Source organism: Lepidochelys olivacea (genome assembly GCF_965140295.1).
Source record: "Lepidochelys olivacea isolate rLepOli2 genome assembly, chromosome: 17".
In the NCBI taxonomy this organism is placed as follows: domain Eukaryota; kingdom Metazoa; phylum Chordata; order Testudines; family Cheloniidae; genus Lepidochelys; species Lepidochelys olivacea.
Window position 1 is genome coordinate 22,177,902 of NC_140427.1, and position 17,300 is coordinate 22,195,201.

Genomic DNA, 17,300 nt, shown 5'->3' on the forward strand with positions numbered 1-17,300 from the left:
TTCACAGGAAGGTGCAAGAAATTGCCCCTTAAGTAAGAATCTGTTCTCCACAAGAGGTTTCCTCCTAAACCATCAGACAGGTCTCTCTCAGTTAATGCATTAACTAGACTAAGAACTGTCTGACTTGGTCAGACCAATGGTCCATCTAACCCAATATCTGGTCTTCTGACAGTGGCCAATGCCAGGTGCTGCAGAAGGAATGAACAGAACAGGTCACCATAAAGTGAACCCTCTGGTTACCCATTCCTGGCTTCTGGCAAACAGAGGCTAGGGACACCATCCTGGCTAATAGCTCTTGTTGGACCTATCTGCCATGAATTTATCTCCTTTTTTTTTAATCCTCTTATAGTTTTGGCCTTCACAACATCCTCTGGCAAAGAGTTCCACAGGTTGACACTGCGTTGTGTGAAGAAATACTTTTAAACCTAGTGCCTATTAATTTCATTTGGTGACCCTGAGTTCTTGTGTTATGAAAATGAGTAACACTTATTTACTTTCTCCACACCAGTTGTGATTTTATAGACCTCTATCATATCCCCCCTTAGTCATCTCTTTTCCAAGCTGAAAAGTCCCAGTCTTATTAATCTCTCCTCATACAGAAGCTGTTCCAAACCCCTAATCATTTTTGTTCTTTTCTGAACCTTTTCCAATTCCAATATATCTTTTTTGAGATGGGACAACCACATTTGCACGCAGTATTCAAGATGTGGGAATACTGTGGATTTATATAGAGGCAATATGATATTTTCTGTCTTATCTATCCCTTTTTTAATGATTTCCAACATTGTTGGCTTTTTTGACAGCTGCTGCACATTGAGCAAATGTTTTCAGAGAACGATCCACACTGACTCCAAGATCTCTTTCTTGAGTGGTAACAGCTAATTTAGACCCCATCATTGTATATGTAGAGTTGGGATGATGTTTTCCAATGTGCATTACTTTGAATTTCATCTGCCATTCTGTTGCCCAGTCACCCAGTTTTGTGAGATCCCTTTGTAGCTCTTCGCAGTCTGCCTGGGACTTAACTATCTTGAGTAGTTTTGTATCATCTGCAAATTTTGCCACCTCACTGTTTACCCCTTTTTCCAGGTCATTGTTGAATAGGACTGGTCCCACTACAGACCCCTGGGGGACACCACTATTTACCTCTCTCCATTCTGAAAACTGACCATTTATTCCTACCCTTTGTTTCCTATCTTTTAACCAGTTACTGATCCATGAGGGGACCTTCCCTCTTATCCCATGACAGTTTACTATGCTTAAGAGCCTTTGATGAGGGTCCTCGTCAAAGGCTTTCTGAAAATCTCTCAGTACACTTTATTCACTGGAGTCCCCCCTGTCCACATGCTTGTTAACCCCCTCAAAGAATTCTAGTAGGTCGGTGCGGCATGATTTCCCTTTACTAAAACCATTACTAAAAACATGCATCCAATGAAGTGAGCTGTAGCTCACAAAAGCTTATGCTCTAATAAATTTGTTAGTCTCTAAGGTGCCACAAGTCCTCCTTTTCTTAAAACCATGTTGACTCTTCCCCAACAAATTACATTCATCTCTGTGTCTGACAATTCTGTTCTTTACTATAGTTTCAGCGAGTTTGCCTGGTACTGAAGCGAGGCTTACCAGCCTCTGGAGCCCTTTTTAAAAATTGGCATCACATTAGCTATCCTCCAGGCATTTGGTACAGAAACTGATTTAAATGACAGGTTACAAACCACAGTTAGTAGTTCTGCACTTTCACCTTTGAGTTCCTTCAGAAGTCTTGGCGGAATGCCATCTGGTCCTGGTGACTTATGATAAATTAAATAGTAAATTTGTTCCCAAACCTCCTCTAATGACACCTCAATCTGGGACAGTTCCTCAGCTTTGTCACCTAAAGAAAATGGCTCAGGTGTCAATCTACCTCATATCCTCAGCCGTGAAGAACGATGCAAAAAATTCATGTAGCTTCTCTGCTATGGCCGTATCAACCTCGAGTGCTCGTTAGCAGCTCAATCGTCCAGTGGCCCCACTGGTTGTTTAGCAGGCTTCCTGCTTCTGGTGTACTTAAAAATCTTTTTGCTCTTACTTTTTGAGGCTTTGGGCTAGCTGTGCTTTAAATTCTTTTTTGGCCTTCCTAATTATAACTTTGGATAGTCTTGTTAAATGTCCCCTGCCTTTTAATTTTACTAAATTTGTGGCCACATTTCATCCCTTGGGACTGAGTTTACAGCTTAGGTACAAATTGTGAGGAAAGAAATCTTTTTGAATTGGTCATTTTTAATAGAATGGTCCCTTCAAATGGGAGACGGGAAGAAAAAGGAAGCTGGAAGCCAGAAGCGAAGGCTGGTGTTTTGAGCTGGGGCCTACCCTTAGATACCTGCTGGAGAACCAAGAGCATTTGTGTGAAGTACTGAACTCAGCCATCAATGGCAGTGCTGGCTTCGGTATCTCTACTTCAGTCACAGCAGCCCCTATGTGAGTCGTCATTTCAAGGATCACGTGAGCCATGTTGAAAATCAGGCCCCTCTAAGGTATCAAGCAAAACACCCAAGTACACAGGTCACTTGTGAAAACCAGGGCTTGACGTTTCAGCCTCTCTGCAGGGTGCCTTGGTTTCCAGAGTTCTGCAGTCCTTTTACCCAGCGGGCCCAACGGCTGCAGGTAGAAAGAATGCAAATTCCTCACTGAGCTTATTTCAGCCCGGTGAGCAAACTCATGGCCCATGGAACACGAGCACCAAAATAGCTGGCTGTGCTCCGCAGCGAGGGGGAGAGCCTAGAGCCCCCGGCACTGGAACAGTGGCAGTGCTTATAAGGGAGCAGATTTCATTGTCCAAGCTAAACACACCGGCTCAGGAGCTCCTGCCTGGATTTTCTGGCCGCCTTGAACTCTCAGTGGGTTCTGGGGGGCTAGGGCTTAGCCAGTAACCCAGGATTCTTCCCCATTTCATCACTGTAACCTGCACTTCTCTCTCCAGGCACTGCCCTGCTATACCCAAGGGAGGGCTGCGTTGTGCTCACATGCAGGGAGAGTGCAGGAGGGGTGAAGCTGTGGGTGGTGACAGGAGGTAGCCCAGTGCACAGCCCTGACAGAACTCAACACAGGCATAGGGCAGGGAAGAGCAAGCACTGAGGGTGGTCATTTGGCAGTTGAAATTCCTCCTCCCAAGGCTGTCCTGGGGCTGGCTGCTAACAACAGGCAGCAGCGCTCATGGCTTACAGAGAAAGGCTTATGAAAACAGCCACAGATCTGCCCCCCTTGAGTTCAGCTGCTCTAGCCACAGCTGTTCTTCCTCACCCCAACCCACTGCAGTGCTACTTCCCATGTGCAGCCAGTGTCCCTTTTCTCCCCCTCCAAAGCTGCCAAGCTCTCACCTAAAGGCTTGGCTGGCCTCCAGCGACAGAAGAGACCAGCAAGAGTCAGACAAAGTTGATGCTCAACCCCTCCCAGGAGCAAAAGTCAGGGAGGCCAGAAAGCAGTTCTGGATTGAGAGACAGGAGGGACCATACAACAACATAACCTGGCCCACGTCTGTCTGCTGGTCAAGACACCTGCTTGCGAAGGGGAGCTGACGGATTGCTTTGAGTGGAGTCATCGGCGAGCCCTTGGTTTGTATCTTACTCTCATAGAAGAGCCCATCAAGAGCACAGGTTGGAGTCTGAGCCCATGCGCAGGTGGTGTCCCTGGGGCCCGCACTGCAGCAGCATTTCTACAGACTGGGGCTCAGAGAAACTTACTCAAGATAAAACCTGAAAGGGGTTGGAAAGCTTTACTCCCACCCTGACCCAGGCTGGGGCCACAGCACCCCCAGCGGCTGGACTGGCAGCGGCTTAGACAACCCCCTTCGACAGCAAAAACATCTGTTCGGACCAGCCCCATGGAGGGAAAGCTTGCCAGCAGCACAGGGCCGACGCAGCAAGGGGCTCCAGCCTCAGGGCTCCGAGTTCTGCCAGCAGGATAGGCAGGCGGCTGGCAGAAGCCTGGCTCTAAGGCTGCCACCACAGGGCCACCGCTGCTCCTGTCAAGAGTCCTCATTTCACACACTGGCTCTTCTTCCGCCTCTTCTTGTGGGCAGCGAAAGGGCCCCTTCCCTCTCCATCCTGGGATCTCTCTGCTCCACCGTCCACCTCGGCAAGAAGGGAGCTGGAAGCAACAGCCGGAGGAGAGCCCAGAGCAGCAAGAGTTACTGGTGGGACAAAGTCACCTTCCCAACAGAGCAGTGCCCCAACAGACTGGCCGTCCCACCACTAGACATTGTTCCCCAGCCTTGCTTCTATTGACACTGACAACTCCACAAATCTGCCACCCGACTCCTCCTGCCCAGCCTCAGCCCTTGGATTTAGCACAATCTGACCAAGGCTCTTGCTGCTGTTCCCATCTCCCCCTCTCCCCCCCACCAGCTACTTTCTCTCCCAACCCCCAGCTCTGACCTCCATCACCTCCCTCAGCTGGCTCCCCTCCCCTCCAATCTACGCCCTTCCCTAAGGCCCTACAGCTCACTGCCTCCTGCTGTCCCTCCTCCCAGCTAGAGGGTAACCTCGCCTCAGGGTCAATGAGCTCCTTCAAAGCCACTTTTTGCAGGAATCCTGCCCCCTATGGTTCCCCCCCACCCAGCCCAGGTGCTGCAGGACAGCGGGCCTTGTCGGACAGCCTGCACAATGGAAATGCAACATAGTTCCTATTTTTAAGGAAGGGAAAAAAAGTGTGATCCGGGTAACTACAGGCCTGTTAGTTTGACATCTGTAGTATGCAAGGTCTTAGAAAAAATTTTGAAGGAGAAAGTAGTTAAGGACATTGAGGTCAATGGTAATTGGGACAAAATACAACATGGTTTTACAAAAGGTAAATCGTGTCAAACCAACTCAGCAAGATGCAGCATGCCCAGGGCATGGTGCTGCCAGCCTCTCCGCACCACATCCAACAGAGGATTTCTAACCAGAGCCTTTAAGGCAGTGCTAGGCCCTGCAAAAGAACAGAGGGCAAGCCCCAGCCCCTTGCCCCTATAAGGTGGATAGAAAGCTGGCTAGATTGTTGGGCTCAACGGGTAGTGATCAATGGCTCCATGTCTAGTTGGCAGACGGTATCAAGTGGAGTGCCTCAAGGGTTGGTCCTCGGGCCAGTTTTGTTCAATATCTTCATAAATGATCTGGAGGATGGTGTGGATTGCACCCTCAGCAAGTTTGCAGAGGACACTAAACTGGGAGGAGAAGTAGATATGCTGGAGGGTAGGGATAGGATACAGAGGGGCCTAGACAAATTGGGGGATTGGGCCAAAAGAAATCTGATGAGGTTCAACAAGGACAAGTGCAGAGTCCTGCACTTAGGACAGAAGAACCCCATGCACCGCTACAGACTAGGGACCGAATGGCTCGACAGCAGTTCTGCGGAAAAGGACCTAGGGGTTACAGTGGACAAGAAGCTGGATATGAGTCAACAGTGTGCCCTTGTTGCCAAGGCCAATGGCATTTTGGGATGTATAAGTAGGGGCATTGCCAGCAGATTGAGGGACGTGATCGTTCCCCCTCTATTCAACATTGGTGAGGCTTCATCTGGAGTACTGTGTCCAGTTTTGGGCCCCACACTACAAGAAGGATGTGGAAAAATTGGAAAGAGTCCAGCGGAGGGCAACACAAATGATTAGGGGACTGGAACACATGACTTATGAGGAGAGGCTGACAGAACTGGGGATGTTTAGTCTTCAGAAGAGAAGAATGAGGGGGGGAGGGATAGCTGGTTTGAGCATTGGCCTGCTAAACCCAGGGTTGTGAGTTCAATCCTTGAGGGGGCCATTTAGGGATCTGGGGCAAAAATTGGGGATTGGTCCTGCTTTGAGCAGGGGGTTGGACTAGATGACCTCCTGAGGTCCCTTCCAACCCTGATATTCTATGATTCTAGCCGCAGAGCTCTCACCTGGAGGAGACCTGGCTGTTGCATTCCTGCTGCCTCTCCAGCACGGCAACAAAGAAGCCGTTTGTCAGCGTCGCTGTGGGGCAGGCTCGGAGGCAGCACTCCGCACCTGGGAAGGTGGCGAGGCCTCGATGGGGCCAGGAAGGCAGCACGTTTACCAACCTGTGAGCGGGGGCAAGATCACGACAAAGCTCAGTGACCCAGCTAGCCACTGCCCGCTCCGCTGCAGGGCACCAACCCAGAGGCCTAAGAGCCCAGCTGGCCAGCTGCCTGTGACAGTGAGGCGGGGAAACCTGCCTCTTTGGAACCACTGGCTAGAGCCCCCGGGCCTCAGAGCTGCCTCAAACGATGCCCTCAGTCCCCTTCCCCCCCCCCCCCCAACAGGAAACACAGGGAGCAGATACTAACAATGCTGCCTGGCTTGTCCCCCGCCCAGTGGGCAATTCCACTTCCATCTAGCCACGGGCACCCACACACACTGTTTACTGCAGACCCAGCTACAGCCCTAGTGTCGGTACCTGAATGCTGTGCCGTGTTCCTGGAGCACATCCCACACCACATCCTCGTTCTCCTCCTGCTGCACCGAGCAGGTGGAGTAAGCCAGGCACTGGAGGGCAGGGAAGCGCAGGGCATGGCTCAGGGCCTTGCGCTGGAACCCAGCCAGCGCCCGCAGCCGCTCTGAGCTGGGGGCACTCTCCTCAGCTGGCAGCCGGTTCACCATTCCTGGGGGGAGAGACAGTCAGAGAGGCATGGACAAGCTGGGCTCCAATTCAGGCACCCGTATCACCCAGCTGCTGGGCTCCCCTCTGTTCCAGGCTTTGCATCCAAAGGTCTATTCTCCACCAACCCCACTGACTTCAGTGTATCCTGTGGGGAGAATCAGGGCCCCAGGATCCTTCCCATAGGCTGGAATGGGCAGCCCTAGATGGAAGCAGAACTTTAGAGATATACTCAGACAGGTACACCAGATGAGTATAACCACCACCCTGTTTGTACTGCATAGGCCTGGCCTACCCCCACCCCTTACCTGAGCCGCTGCATGAGGGGTCCAGGAGAATGTAGGTCACATTGTTGTACTTGGGGTCACTGGGGTCAATTGTCAGGAAGTCCTGATTGGCCAGTTCACAACAGCTAACCCCAGCCTGCACCAGCATGGTGCTCATGGTGGCCAAGCGGTTGGGGTCCAGGTCAAAGGCGAAGATCTGCCTGAATGTAATGCCCCAAAGAGGAATACAGGAATCATTACCTGGCAGACAGGGCCCTACCTTCATTGCCAGACCCACAACCCCAGGCACGCAGAAATTCTCCGACAACCAAAGCAGTTTTGGCCAAGTACATCCTTAAGTCATTAACCCACTTCCCCCAGGGGTATAGCACCTCCTTCCCACCACTGCAAGAGGAGCCGGAGCACAGCTGGCAGCATGCTGGGGGAGGAGGGGGTTCACCTTGCTCTGCAGTGGGTGGGTACAGGTCACTTGCCAAGAACATCTGGCTATATCTTAATAGTTTCCCTGCCATTGCAGGGGTCTCGGGCACTGCTGCACCTTGGTCCCTCCTATCCTCTCCCTGTGGCACACAACAGTCTAGTCTCTGGTGGGCTGTGATGCTTCGGTCTCATTCTGGCTGTTGGGTTAGTGTGCAGGTGCTGGTGGTCTGAAACGTACAGCAAGCCAGAGTAGATGATCTGATGGTCCCTTCTGGCCTATGGACTCTATATTAACGGCTGCCAATCGGAGTCTTTGGTTGCTTTTAAGTCCCTCCCCAAGCCTCACTCTCCAGCTGGTGCTCTGCCAGCAGTCCCCACAGACGCTGCCCCGTGCTGGACTGATTTCAGACAAGGACAGAGCTAACAAGACAAGCTGACAACAATTCCCAGTTCCCACATATGAGAGCCAAAATGCCCGCTCCCCCAGTGCTTGCCCCTTTCCCTTGTGTAGTCCTGCTTTCCTAGGCTCCTGGAGGACCCAGAGGGCTCTGAGCAGAACTGAGGCCAAAGACAGCGTGCATCCCTCCCTCCCAGGGAATCACAGAATCATAGACTTTAAGGTCAGAAGGGACCATTATGATAGTCTAGTCTGACCTCCTGCATGACGCAGGCCACAGAATCTCATCCACCCACTCCTGTAACAAACTTTTAACCTATGTCTGAGCTACTGAAGTCCTCAAATTGTGGTTTAAAGACTTTGAGGTGTAGAGAATCCTCCAGCAAGTGACCCGTGCCCCATGCTGCAGAGGAGGGCGAAAAAAACCCCGGGCCTCTGCCAATCTGCCCTGGATGAAAATTCCTTCCCGACCCCAAATATGGCTATCAGCTAAACCCTGAGCAAGCGGGCAAGCCTCACCAGCCAGACACCCAGGAAAGAATTCTCTCAGATCCCACCCCATCTAACATCCCATCATGGGCCATTCGGCATATTTACCGCTAATAGTCAAAGATCAATTCATTGCCAAAATTAGGCTATCCCATATCATCCCTTCCATAAATTTATCAAGCTTAGTCTTGAAGCCAGATATGTCTTTTGCCCCCACTGCTTCCCTTGGAAGGCTGTTCCAGAACTTCACTCCTCTGATGGTTAGAAACCTTCGTCTAATTGCAAGTCTAAACTTCCTGATGGCCAGTTTATATCCATTTCTTCTTGTGTCCACATTGGTACAGAGCTTAAATAATTCTTCTCCCTTCGTGGTATTTATCCCTCTGATATATTTAAAGAGAGCAACCATATCTCCCCTCAACCTTCTTTTGGTTAGGCTACACAAGCCAAGCTCTTTGAGTCTTCTTTCATAAGACAGGTTTTCCATTCCTCAGATCATCCTAGTAGTCCTTCTCTGTACCTGTTCCACTCCGAATTAATCTTTCTTAAACATGGGTGACCAGAACGGCACACAGTATTCCAGATGAGGTCTCACCAGTGCCTTGTATAATGGTACCAACACCTCCTTATCTCTACTGGAAATGCCTCGCCTGATGCATCCCAAGACCGCATTTGCTTTTTTCACGGCAATATCACACTGGCGGTTCATAGTCATCCTGCGATCAACCAATACTCAGAGGTCCTTCTCCTACTCTGTTACTTCCAAGTGATGTGTCCCCCGTTTATAACAAAAATTCTTGTTATTAATTCCTAAATGCATGACCTTGCACTTTTCACTATTAAATTTCATCCTATTACTATTACTCCAGTTTACAAAGTCATTCAGATCCTCCTGTAGGATATCCCGGTCCTTCTCTAAATTGGCAATACCTCCCAGCTGTGTCTCATCTGCAAACTTCATTAGCACATTCCCGCTTTTTGTGCCAAGGTCAGTAATAAAAAGATTAAATAAGATTGGTCCCTGAGGAACTCCACTAGTAACTTCCTTCCAGCCTGACAGTTCATTTTTCAGTGTGACCTGTTATAGTCTCCTCTTTAACCAGTTCCTTATCCACCTTTCATTTTCATATTGATCCCCATCTTTTCCAATTTAACTAATAATTCCCCATGTGGCATGGTCTCAAATGCCTTACTGAAACCTAGGTAAATTAGATCCACTGCGTTTCCTTTGTCTAAAAAAATCTGTTACCTTCTCAAAGAAAGATCAGGTTGGTTTGGCACGATCTACCTTTTGTAAAACCATGTTGTGCTTTGTCCCAATTACCATTGACCTCAATGTCCTTAACTACTTTCTCCTTCAAAATTTTTTCCAAGACCTTGCATACTACAGATGTCAAACTAACAGGCCTGTAGTTACCCGGATCACATTTTTTCCCCTTTCTTAAAAATAAGAACTATGATAGCAATTCTCCAGTCATACAGTACAACCCCTGAGTTTACAGATTCATTAAAATTTTTTGCTAATGGGCTTGCAATTATATGTGCCAGTTCCTTTAATATTCTTGGATGAAGATTATCTGGGCCCCCCAATTTTAGTCCCATTAAGCTGTTCAAGTTTGGCTTTTATCTCAGATGTGGTAATATCTGCCTCCATATCCTCCTTCCCATTTGTTGTACTACCATTATCCCTAAATTCCTCATTAAAGACTGAGGCAAAGTATTTGTTTAGATATTGGGCCATGCCTAGATTATCCTTAACCTCCACTCCATCCTCAGTCTTCAGCGGTCCCACTTCTTTCTTTGTTTTCTTATTTATATGGCTATAGAACCTTTTACTATTGCTTTTAATTCCCTTTGCAAGGTCCAACTCTGCATGGCTTTTGGCCTTTCTCACTTTATCCCTACATGTTCTGACCTCAGTAAGGTAGCTTTACTTGCTGATCCCTCCCTTCTGCTTTTTCTTAATCACCTCTCTAGGATGCTTAGAATCACAGAATATTAGGGTTGGAAGGGACCTTAGGAGGTCATCTAGTCCAACCTCCTGCTCAAAGCAGGACCAATCTCCAACTAAATCATTCCAGCCAGGGCTTCATCAAGCCTGACCTTAAAAACCTCTAAGAAAGGAGATTCCACCACCTCCCTAGGAACCCATTCCAGTGCTTCACCACCCTCCTAGTGAAAAAGTTTTTCCTGATATCTAACCTAAACCTCCCCCACTGCAACTCGAGACCATTACTCCTTGTTCTGTCATCTGCTACCACTGAGAACAGTCTAGATCCATCCTCTTTGGAACCCCCTTTCAGGTAGTTGAAAGCAGCTATCAAATCCCCCCTCATTCTTCTGTTCCACGGACTAAACAATCCTAGTTCCCTCAGCCTCTCCTCATAAGACATGTGTTGCAGTCCCCTAATCATTTTTTTTGCCCTCCACTGGACTTGTTCCAATTTTTCCACATCCTTCTTGTAGCGTGGGGCCCAAAACTAGACACAGTACTCCAGATGAGGCCTCACCAATGTCGAATAGAGGGGAACAAACACATCCCTCAATCTGCGGGCAATGCCCCTACTTATACAGCCCAAAACGCCAAAATCCTTGCTCATCCAGCTTGGTCTACAACTCCTGCCTATGAATTTTTCCCCTTTCTTGGGATGCAGGCTTCTGATAGTTTCTGCAGCTTTTACTTTGAAGTAATTCCAGGCCTCCTCCGCCTTTAGATCCACAAGTTCTTCAGTCCAATCCACTTCCCTAACTAATTTCCTTAAATTTTTTTAAGTTAGCTCTTTTGAAATCAAAAACCCTAGTCACAGATCTATTTTTGTTTATCCTTCCATTTAGTTTGAACTGAATTAGCTCATGATCGCTTGAACTAAGGTTGTCCCCTACAACCATTTCTTCTATGAGGTCCTCACTATTCACCAAAACCAAATCTAAAATGGCATCCCCTCTTGTTGGTTCAGCGACTACTTGGTGAAGGAATCCATCAGCTACCGCATCCAGGAAAATCTGAGCCCTATTATTATTACTAGCATTTGTCCTCCAGTCTATATCTGGGAAATTAAAGTCTCCCATGATCACACAATTCCCATTAGTATTTACTTTATTAAAAACATTAAAGAGATTCTCTATCCATATCGGATCCCGGTGGTCTACAGCACATCCCAAGCACTATCCCAGGGCAGGCTCTAGTAGCTTTCTTCCCCAATGTGATTTTTGCCCAGAAAGACTGTCTTATCCATTCCATCACTTCTTATTTATTTACAGTCTACCTCCTCATTGATAGAGGATGCTACTCCACCACCTTTGCCTTTATTTCTGTCTTTCCTAAACATCACATACCTTTCAATACCGGTACTCCAGTCATGACTACTACTCCACCATGTTTCTGTTATCCCTAGAATATCTGGTTTCACTTCCTGCACCAGTAACTCTAGTTCCTCCATTTTGTTACCTAGGCTCCTTGCACTGGTGTACAACCATCTTAATTTTTGCTGTTTGGCCTCGTTCACAGTCTTTACCCGCGTAGGCACAGACATTCTACAGCCAATATTACCTATTAGACTGCTATGTACACTGCCCTTCCTCCTTATGTCCATTCTCCTACCCACGGCTGTATGCTTTCTTACTTCGTTTTCTTCCCTCTCAACGTTAAAATCTGGCATGGAGATTACCTGGACATCTCCCAACCATTTCCCCCAGATTCCTAGTTTAAAGCTCTCTTGATCAGTTGTACCATCCTCCATCCTAGAAGTCTATTTCCCTCCTTACTCGGGTGAAGTCCATCCCGAAAGAACAGTCTTCTGTCCATGAATGCTTTCCAGTGGCCATACATCCCAAAGCCCTCCTTACAGCACCACTGCCTGAGCCATCTGTTGATCATCATAATCTTATCACACCTTTGTTGCCCTTCTCTAGGAACAGGCAGAATCCTACTGAAGATCACCTGAGCCTCGATTTCCTTAAGCATCTTCCCCAGCCTGGCAGTCTCCCTTGATACGTTCCAGCGAGAATCTAGCCATATCATTTGTTCCCACATGAAGGACCATCAGTGGATTCTTTCCTGCTCCCATTAGGATCCTCTTCAGCCTCAGGTCCACATCCCGTATCTTAGCACCCGGCAGACAGCACACCCTTCTGTTCTCTGGATCAGCTCTTGTTACAGGCTTGTCTATTCTTCTCAGTAAGGAGTCCCCAATCACGTAGACCTGCCTTTTCCTGGTGATGGTGCGATTCTCCAGTCTACCCCCTGTTCCCTCTGGCTGCAAGTCCTCTTGATTCCTATTGTCCCTTGCAATCCTCTGCAACCCATCCCATATCCTCCTGGGGCTCATCTTTGGTGTTATCTCCATTGACTCTTGCCCTCTTCCAATAGGACTAGCTGGTCTTCTCTTTTTCCTTGCTCTCTCACCTTCAGTGACCACCTGCAGTGCCCCTTCTTCATTTTCCAACTCCGCAAACCTGTTCCTGAGCTCTGTTTCTCCTTCACTGGCCCATCTTTTCCTCTGCCTGGTTCTTAGTCACATGCTTCTAACTGTCCACTTTCCTCACCCAGCAGTCTCCCCTCAGAGTTCTTTGGTCCTGCTTCCATCTGCAGGTCTGAGCTTTTCCCTTCAGCCTCCTCATGTCTTTGCTCCATCATCCACTGGAACCCCCTTCTAAACTCGACCAGAGTTTCCACCTGCATCTCCAATCCTCGGATCTTCTCTTCCATCAGCTCTATCAGGTGGCACTTCATGCAGACAAAACTCTTTTCAGGTACCCCCTCCAGGATCATGTACATGCCACAGCTTCTACATCCAGTCCTCTTCATTGTGTCTTTCACTACCACTGCTGCCTCTGTGTCTGTCATAGCCTTCTCACCTAAGTCCTGTTAGTCTGGGAAACGAACACCACCACCCACAGCATAAACAACCCCCATCAAGCACCACAACACTGCCAGAACACCACACTCTCCCTTCACTAGCCTGTCTGTTCCTCTGCCTGGCTCTTAGTCTTCCCCACAAACTCCCCCAACAGAATTCCCACTCAAACTCCCCTGTTTACAGCTCTGTTTGCTGGCTCCTGTACCGCTGCAGCTGTCTGTTCCTCATCAGAACGGCTGCTAGGCCAGGGCTTCAGTGCCCAGCACTGGGAAAACTGCTTATCACAACAGCAGGCAGCCCTCACCCACACAGCTCTGTCCCGCAGCTCACACTCACCCCTTGTTCTTCATGATGGCAGCCATGTGGCTGGTCTTGTTCCCGGGGGCAGCACAGGCATCGATTACATGGGCCTCTGAGGGGGGACTCAGAAGGAAGGCAGGAAGGCAGCTGGCCTGGAAGAGAGACCACCAGTCACAGCTCTGCACCTGCAGTACCTACCTCCCCAATATACACATTTACCCAATCTCTTCAGAGAACTCCCTTAAGTCATTCCACAGCCATAGAATCCACCCCCGCCTGGGGAATCAAAACTTCCATAAAAATACAACCGTCACCCTTCTAGTTATGGAGATAGCTTTCCAACACAGAGTAACCAATGCAGTGACAGCTGCCTCAGTCTGCAGCAAGCCGGAGACTGACACAAATTGCTCTCATTTGTCTTGATGGGGTATTGACATTTAACTAGCATCATGAGGTTTCAGAGTTGATAGGCTAACTATGTCATTGCTCTTTAGCAGAAACACCCAGCTTGAGTCCTTACCCCGCAACCCCAAACTGCCTCCTGCATCTCTCAGTTTGCCCCAGGCAATTTCTACAGTGCAGTTAGGAGCTGTCAGTACAAAAATCTCCAGCATATTGAGAACTATGGGAACTGCATGATCCTTCAGGGTCGTATCTGGGCCATTCTGCCCCATTAAAGGTCACCACTTCTTAGACCTATCTTAAGTTGCTGCACCAGAAAGCCACAGAATTTAGCTTTAGTTTGCTACAAAGTACGTGCGGGTTGTGGCCTAAAAACAACACCCATCCTTCCTGTATAGCCTTGTGACACTCATCACCATACCTCACTCCATTCTACAGCAGAACCACCCCTTGGCACTTCTCCCCTTAGCCTGAGTTTTCCATCCTCACCACAGTGTCACCTGAGCCCCACACCTTGTCCTGCAGTATGATATGCCCTGCGACGTACAGCCGGTTCTCATGGAAGTCTGTCTGTGGCGGGAAGACAAGCAGCTCCGGCAGGTGGGGATCCAGGAGGAATTGCTTCCCTGAGAGGGAGCTCAGCTCCTCCATTCTACCCAGAGACAGCAAGGAGCGGGGATGGAGAAGACTGATTTAGTGAAGCACACATCCTGATTTCCCCAAGCTCAAAAGTCCTTCAGAGGCCAGCTACAGATTTCCCGCTTTCTCATTAGCCCACTAAAGCCCATACCCCAACCCCATCTCAAGACCAGCTAAGTAGCTGACCAGAATCCAGGGCAGCGCATCACTCTAGAAGCTCCAACCCATCCATTGCCAATATTGAAGATAGTGTCCCTACCCCTCTCATTCTCTTCCACACACAAGGCTCTACTACTCCCCTTCACAAAGAGGAGGGCTTATGGCTTCCTGCAGTGCCAACCCTTGATTGTCTGGAAGGTCACTACAGTAGGTGCAAGGCCTCCCCCATCTTGGGCTATCAGCTTGGCAGGTCAGTGAAGACCAGAGCGCACAGGGTCATGGGACAGGCTAGGATGGCTTTACCTGACTGCCCTGCCCAAGTAGGAGTAGCCCTGGCGTTTGAAGTAGTCAACCACATCATCCTTGCAAGTTTTCAGGGTGTTCACTCGGACATACCGTGGCACTTGAGGGGCTGGGGAACCAAAACAAACAGGTTACACACAGACACACACAATCCCCTTTCCCAAATCACCTGAGATACAAGAATTCTCCAGCTTGTTCCGAGTATCAGACAGAGATGGAAGGGACAGATCAGGTCATGTCTAGCCCAGTCTGAAGGTCCATTTACTAAGTTACAGGTTAACCAGGAGCCCAACTCAAACAGACCCAATGCCCAGAAGAATGAACCTGGAAACCACTGCCCCATACATGACCCTTATCTCTAGTGAAATGATGGCACAAATACAGAGAATAGCCTTGAAGAAACCAGGAACTACAGTACACCCTCCCACTGGAGAAACAGTCACAACCTACCATCCGGGCAGAGGTGGGCACAGGAATCCTGCTGAGTCTCCCGCTACAATGGGATTCCCAGTCTAGAAGCCCACCTGCTGGGGAAAGCCCCCACACTCACCTTGGATCATCCCATCTGTGGGCGCCAGCAGATCCTCGTTGCAGCTCACCTTCCTGCGCACCTTGAGACGGGCCAGTTCTGCCTGCAGTCGGGCCCTGTGCTTCAGCACCAGCACCTTCCAGCGGCCCCCGCACTTCAGACCCTTGCCAAAGAGCAGGTCATACACCAGCACCTGCGGCAAGAGAGGGGGTCAGGCCCAGCCCAGTGCCACCAGCCTAGGGCATCCCCCTGAGATAGCCTGGGCAAGGCCAGGTCTTACCTTGGCCAAGTGGGGAGGCAGCTTCTTCTCAGCCTTCAGCAGGGCAGCCCCGGCCATGATGGAGTCCAGCACCAGCGAGTAGCGCAGGGTCTCGGACACCAGGGCATAGAGCTGCTTCACGTTCTGGGGGGAACAGACCCGGTGAGCCCAGGGGCCCAGCCCCCAACTCCTGCCCCCCACCCTGGGGGCCCAGCCCCCCTATAACCCCAACTCCTGCCCCCCACCCTGGGGGCCCAGCCCCCCTATAACCCCAACTCCTGCCCCCCACCCTGGGGGCCCAGCCCCCCTATAACCCCAACTCCTGCCCCCCACCCTGGGGGCCCAGCCCCCCTATAACCCCAACTCCTGCCCCCCACCCTGGGGGCCCAGCCCCCCTATAACCCCAACTCCTGCCCCCCACCCTGGGGGCCCAGCCCCCCTATAACCCCAACTCCTGCCCCCCACCCTGGGGGCCCAGCCCCCCTATAACCCCAACTCCTGCCCCCCACCCTGGGGGCCCAGCCCCCCTATAACCCCAACTCTTGCCCCTGGCATGGTCAGTCTGGGAGCCCAGCCCCCCAGCCCAGCTCTGCCCCCCAGTAACCCCAACTCCTGCCCCCCACCCTGGGGGCCCATCCCCCCCAGTAACCCCAACTCCTGCCCCCTTCCCGGCTCCGCTGACACCCCACGCCCCAGGCCGGAGCGGGGCGGCGCGGGGGGCTGGGCCCGGCCCCGGTACCTGGAAGCGGCTCTTGTACACCAGAGTCTTGAGGGCGCCCTCCCGGCGCTGCAGCCCCGCCAGGACAGAGGCGGCCGCGCTGTAGAGCGCCATGGCCCGGCCCGGCCCCCGTACTCAGCTGCGCGACCCGAGCCGCCTCAGCCACGCGCCACAGCCGGCGGGCCCGACTTCCGGCAGCGCAGCTCCACGATGCCCCGCCCCCTCCTGTGGCCCCACCCCGAGAACCCGCGCGACAGGAGCGCGATCAGCGAGGAGGTGCGCTCGAGCCCCGGGCATTGTGGGTAACAGCGGGGCTGGGCGGGTCTGGCTGAGGCCGGGCCCGTGATTCCATCTTAGGGTGGCCAACGTTCTAATTGCCCCGCCCCTTCCCTAGGCCCCGCCCACACTCACTCCAGCCCCCCCGCCCCCGTTGCTCGCTCTCCCACCCTCACTCGCTTCCAGTGGGGTGGGGCTGGGGAAGGGGGGTTGGAGTGCGGGAGGGGCCGCAGGCGGGAGTTTGGGTGTGGGAGGGGGCTCAGGGCTGGGGTGCAGGGTCTGGGATGGAGTTTGGGTGGGGGCTCTGGGGTGGGGCTGGGGATGAGGAGGTTGGAGTGTGGGGGGGGTCTCAGGGCTGGGGTGCGGGGTCTGGGATGGAGTTTGGGTGGGGGCTCTGGGGTGGGGCTGGGGATAAGGGGGTTGGAGTGTGTGGGGGGTCTCAGGGCTGGGGTGCGGGGTCTGGGATGGAGTTTGGGTGGGGGCTCTGGGGTGGTGCTGGGGATGAGGAGGTTGGAGTGTGGGGGGGGTCTCAGGGCTGGGGTGCGGGGTCTGGGATGGAGTTTGGGTGGGGGCTCTGGGGTGGGGCTGGGGATGAGGGGGTTGGAGTGCGGGAGGGGCCGCAGGCGGGAGTTTGGGTGTGGGAGGGGGCTCAGGGCTG

General features: G+C 51.3%; 1 protein-coding gene across 1 annotated transcript; it reads right to left on the reverse strand.

Annotated features, from left to right (window-relative positions):
- Positions 1–2,236: 2,236 nt before the first annotated feature.
- On the reverse strand, positions 2,237–16,712 carry NSUN5 (NOP2/Sun RNA methyltransferase 5). Its single transcript, XM_084650962.1, has 10 exons — positions 16,388–16,712; positions 15,670–15,792; positions 15,411–15,582; positions 14,861–14,969; positions 14,273–14,411; positions 13,394–13,509; positions 6,914–7,092; positions 6,405–6,609; positions 5,890–6,048; positions 2,237–4,122 (listed from the first exon to the last, which is right to left on the reverse strand). Exons 1-10 carry the CDS (start codon positions 16,478–16,480, stop codon positions 4,011–4,013), a joined length of 1,407 nt encoding a protein of 468 aa, XP_084507088.1. The 5' UTR covers positions 16,481–16,712; the 3' UTR covers positions 2,237–4,010.
- Between the last annotated feature and the right edge of the window lie 588 nt (positions 16,713–17,300).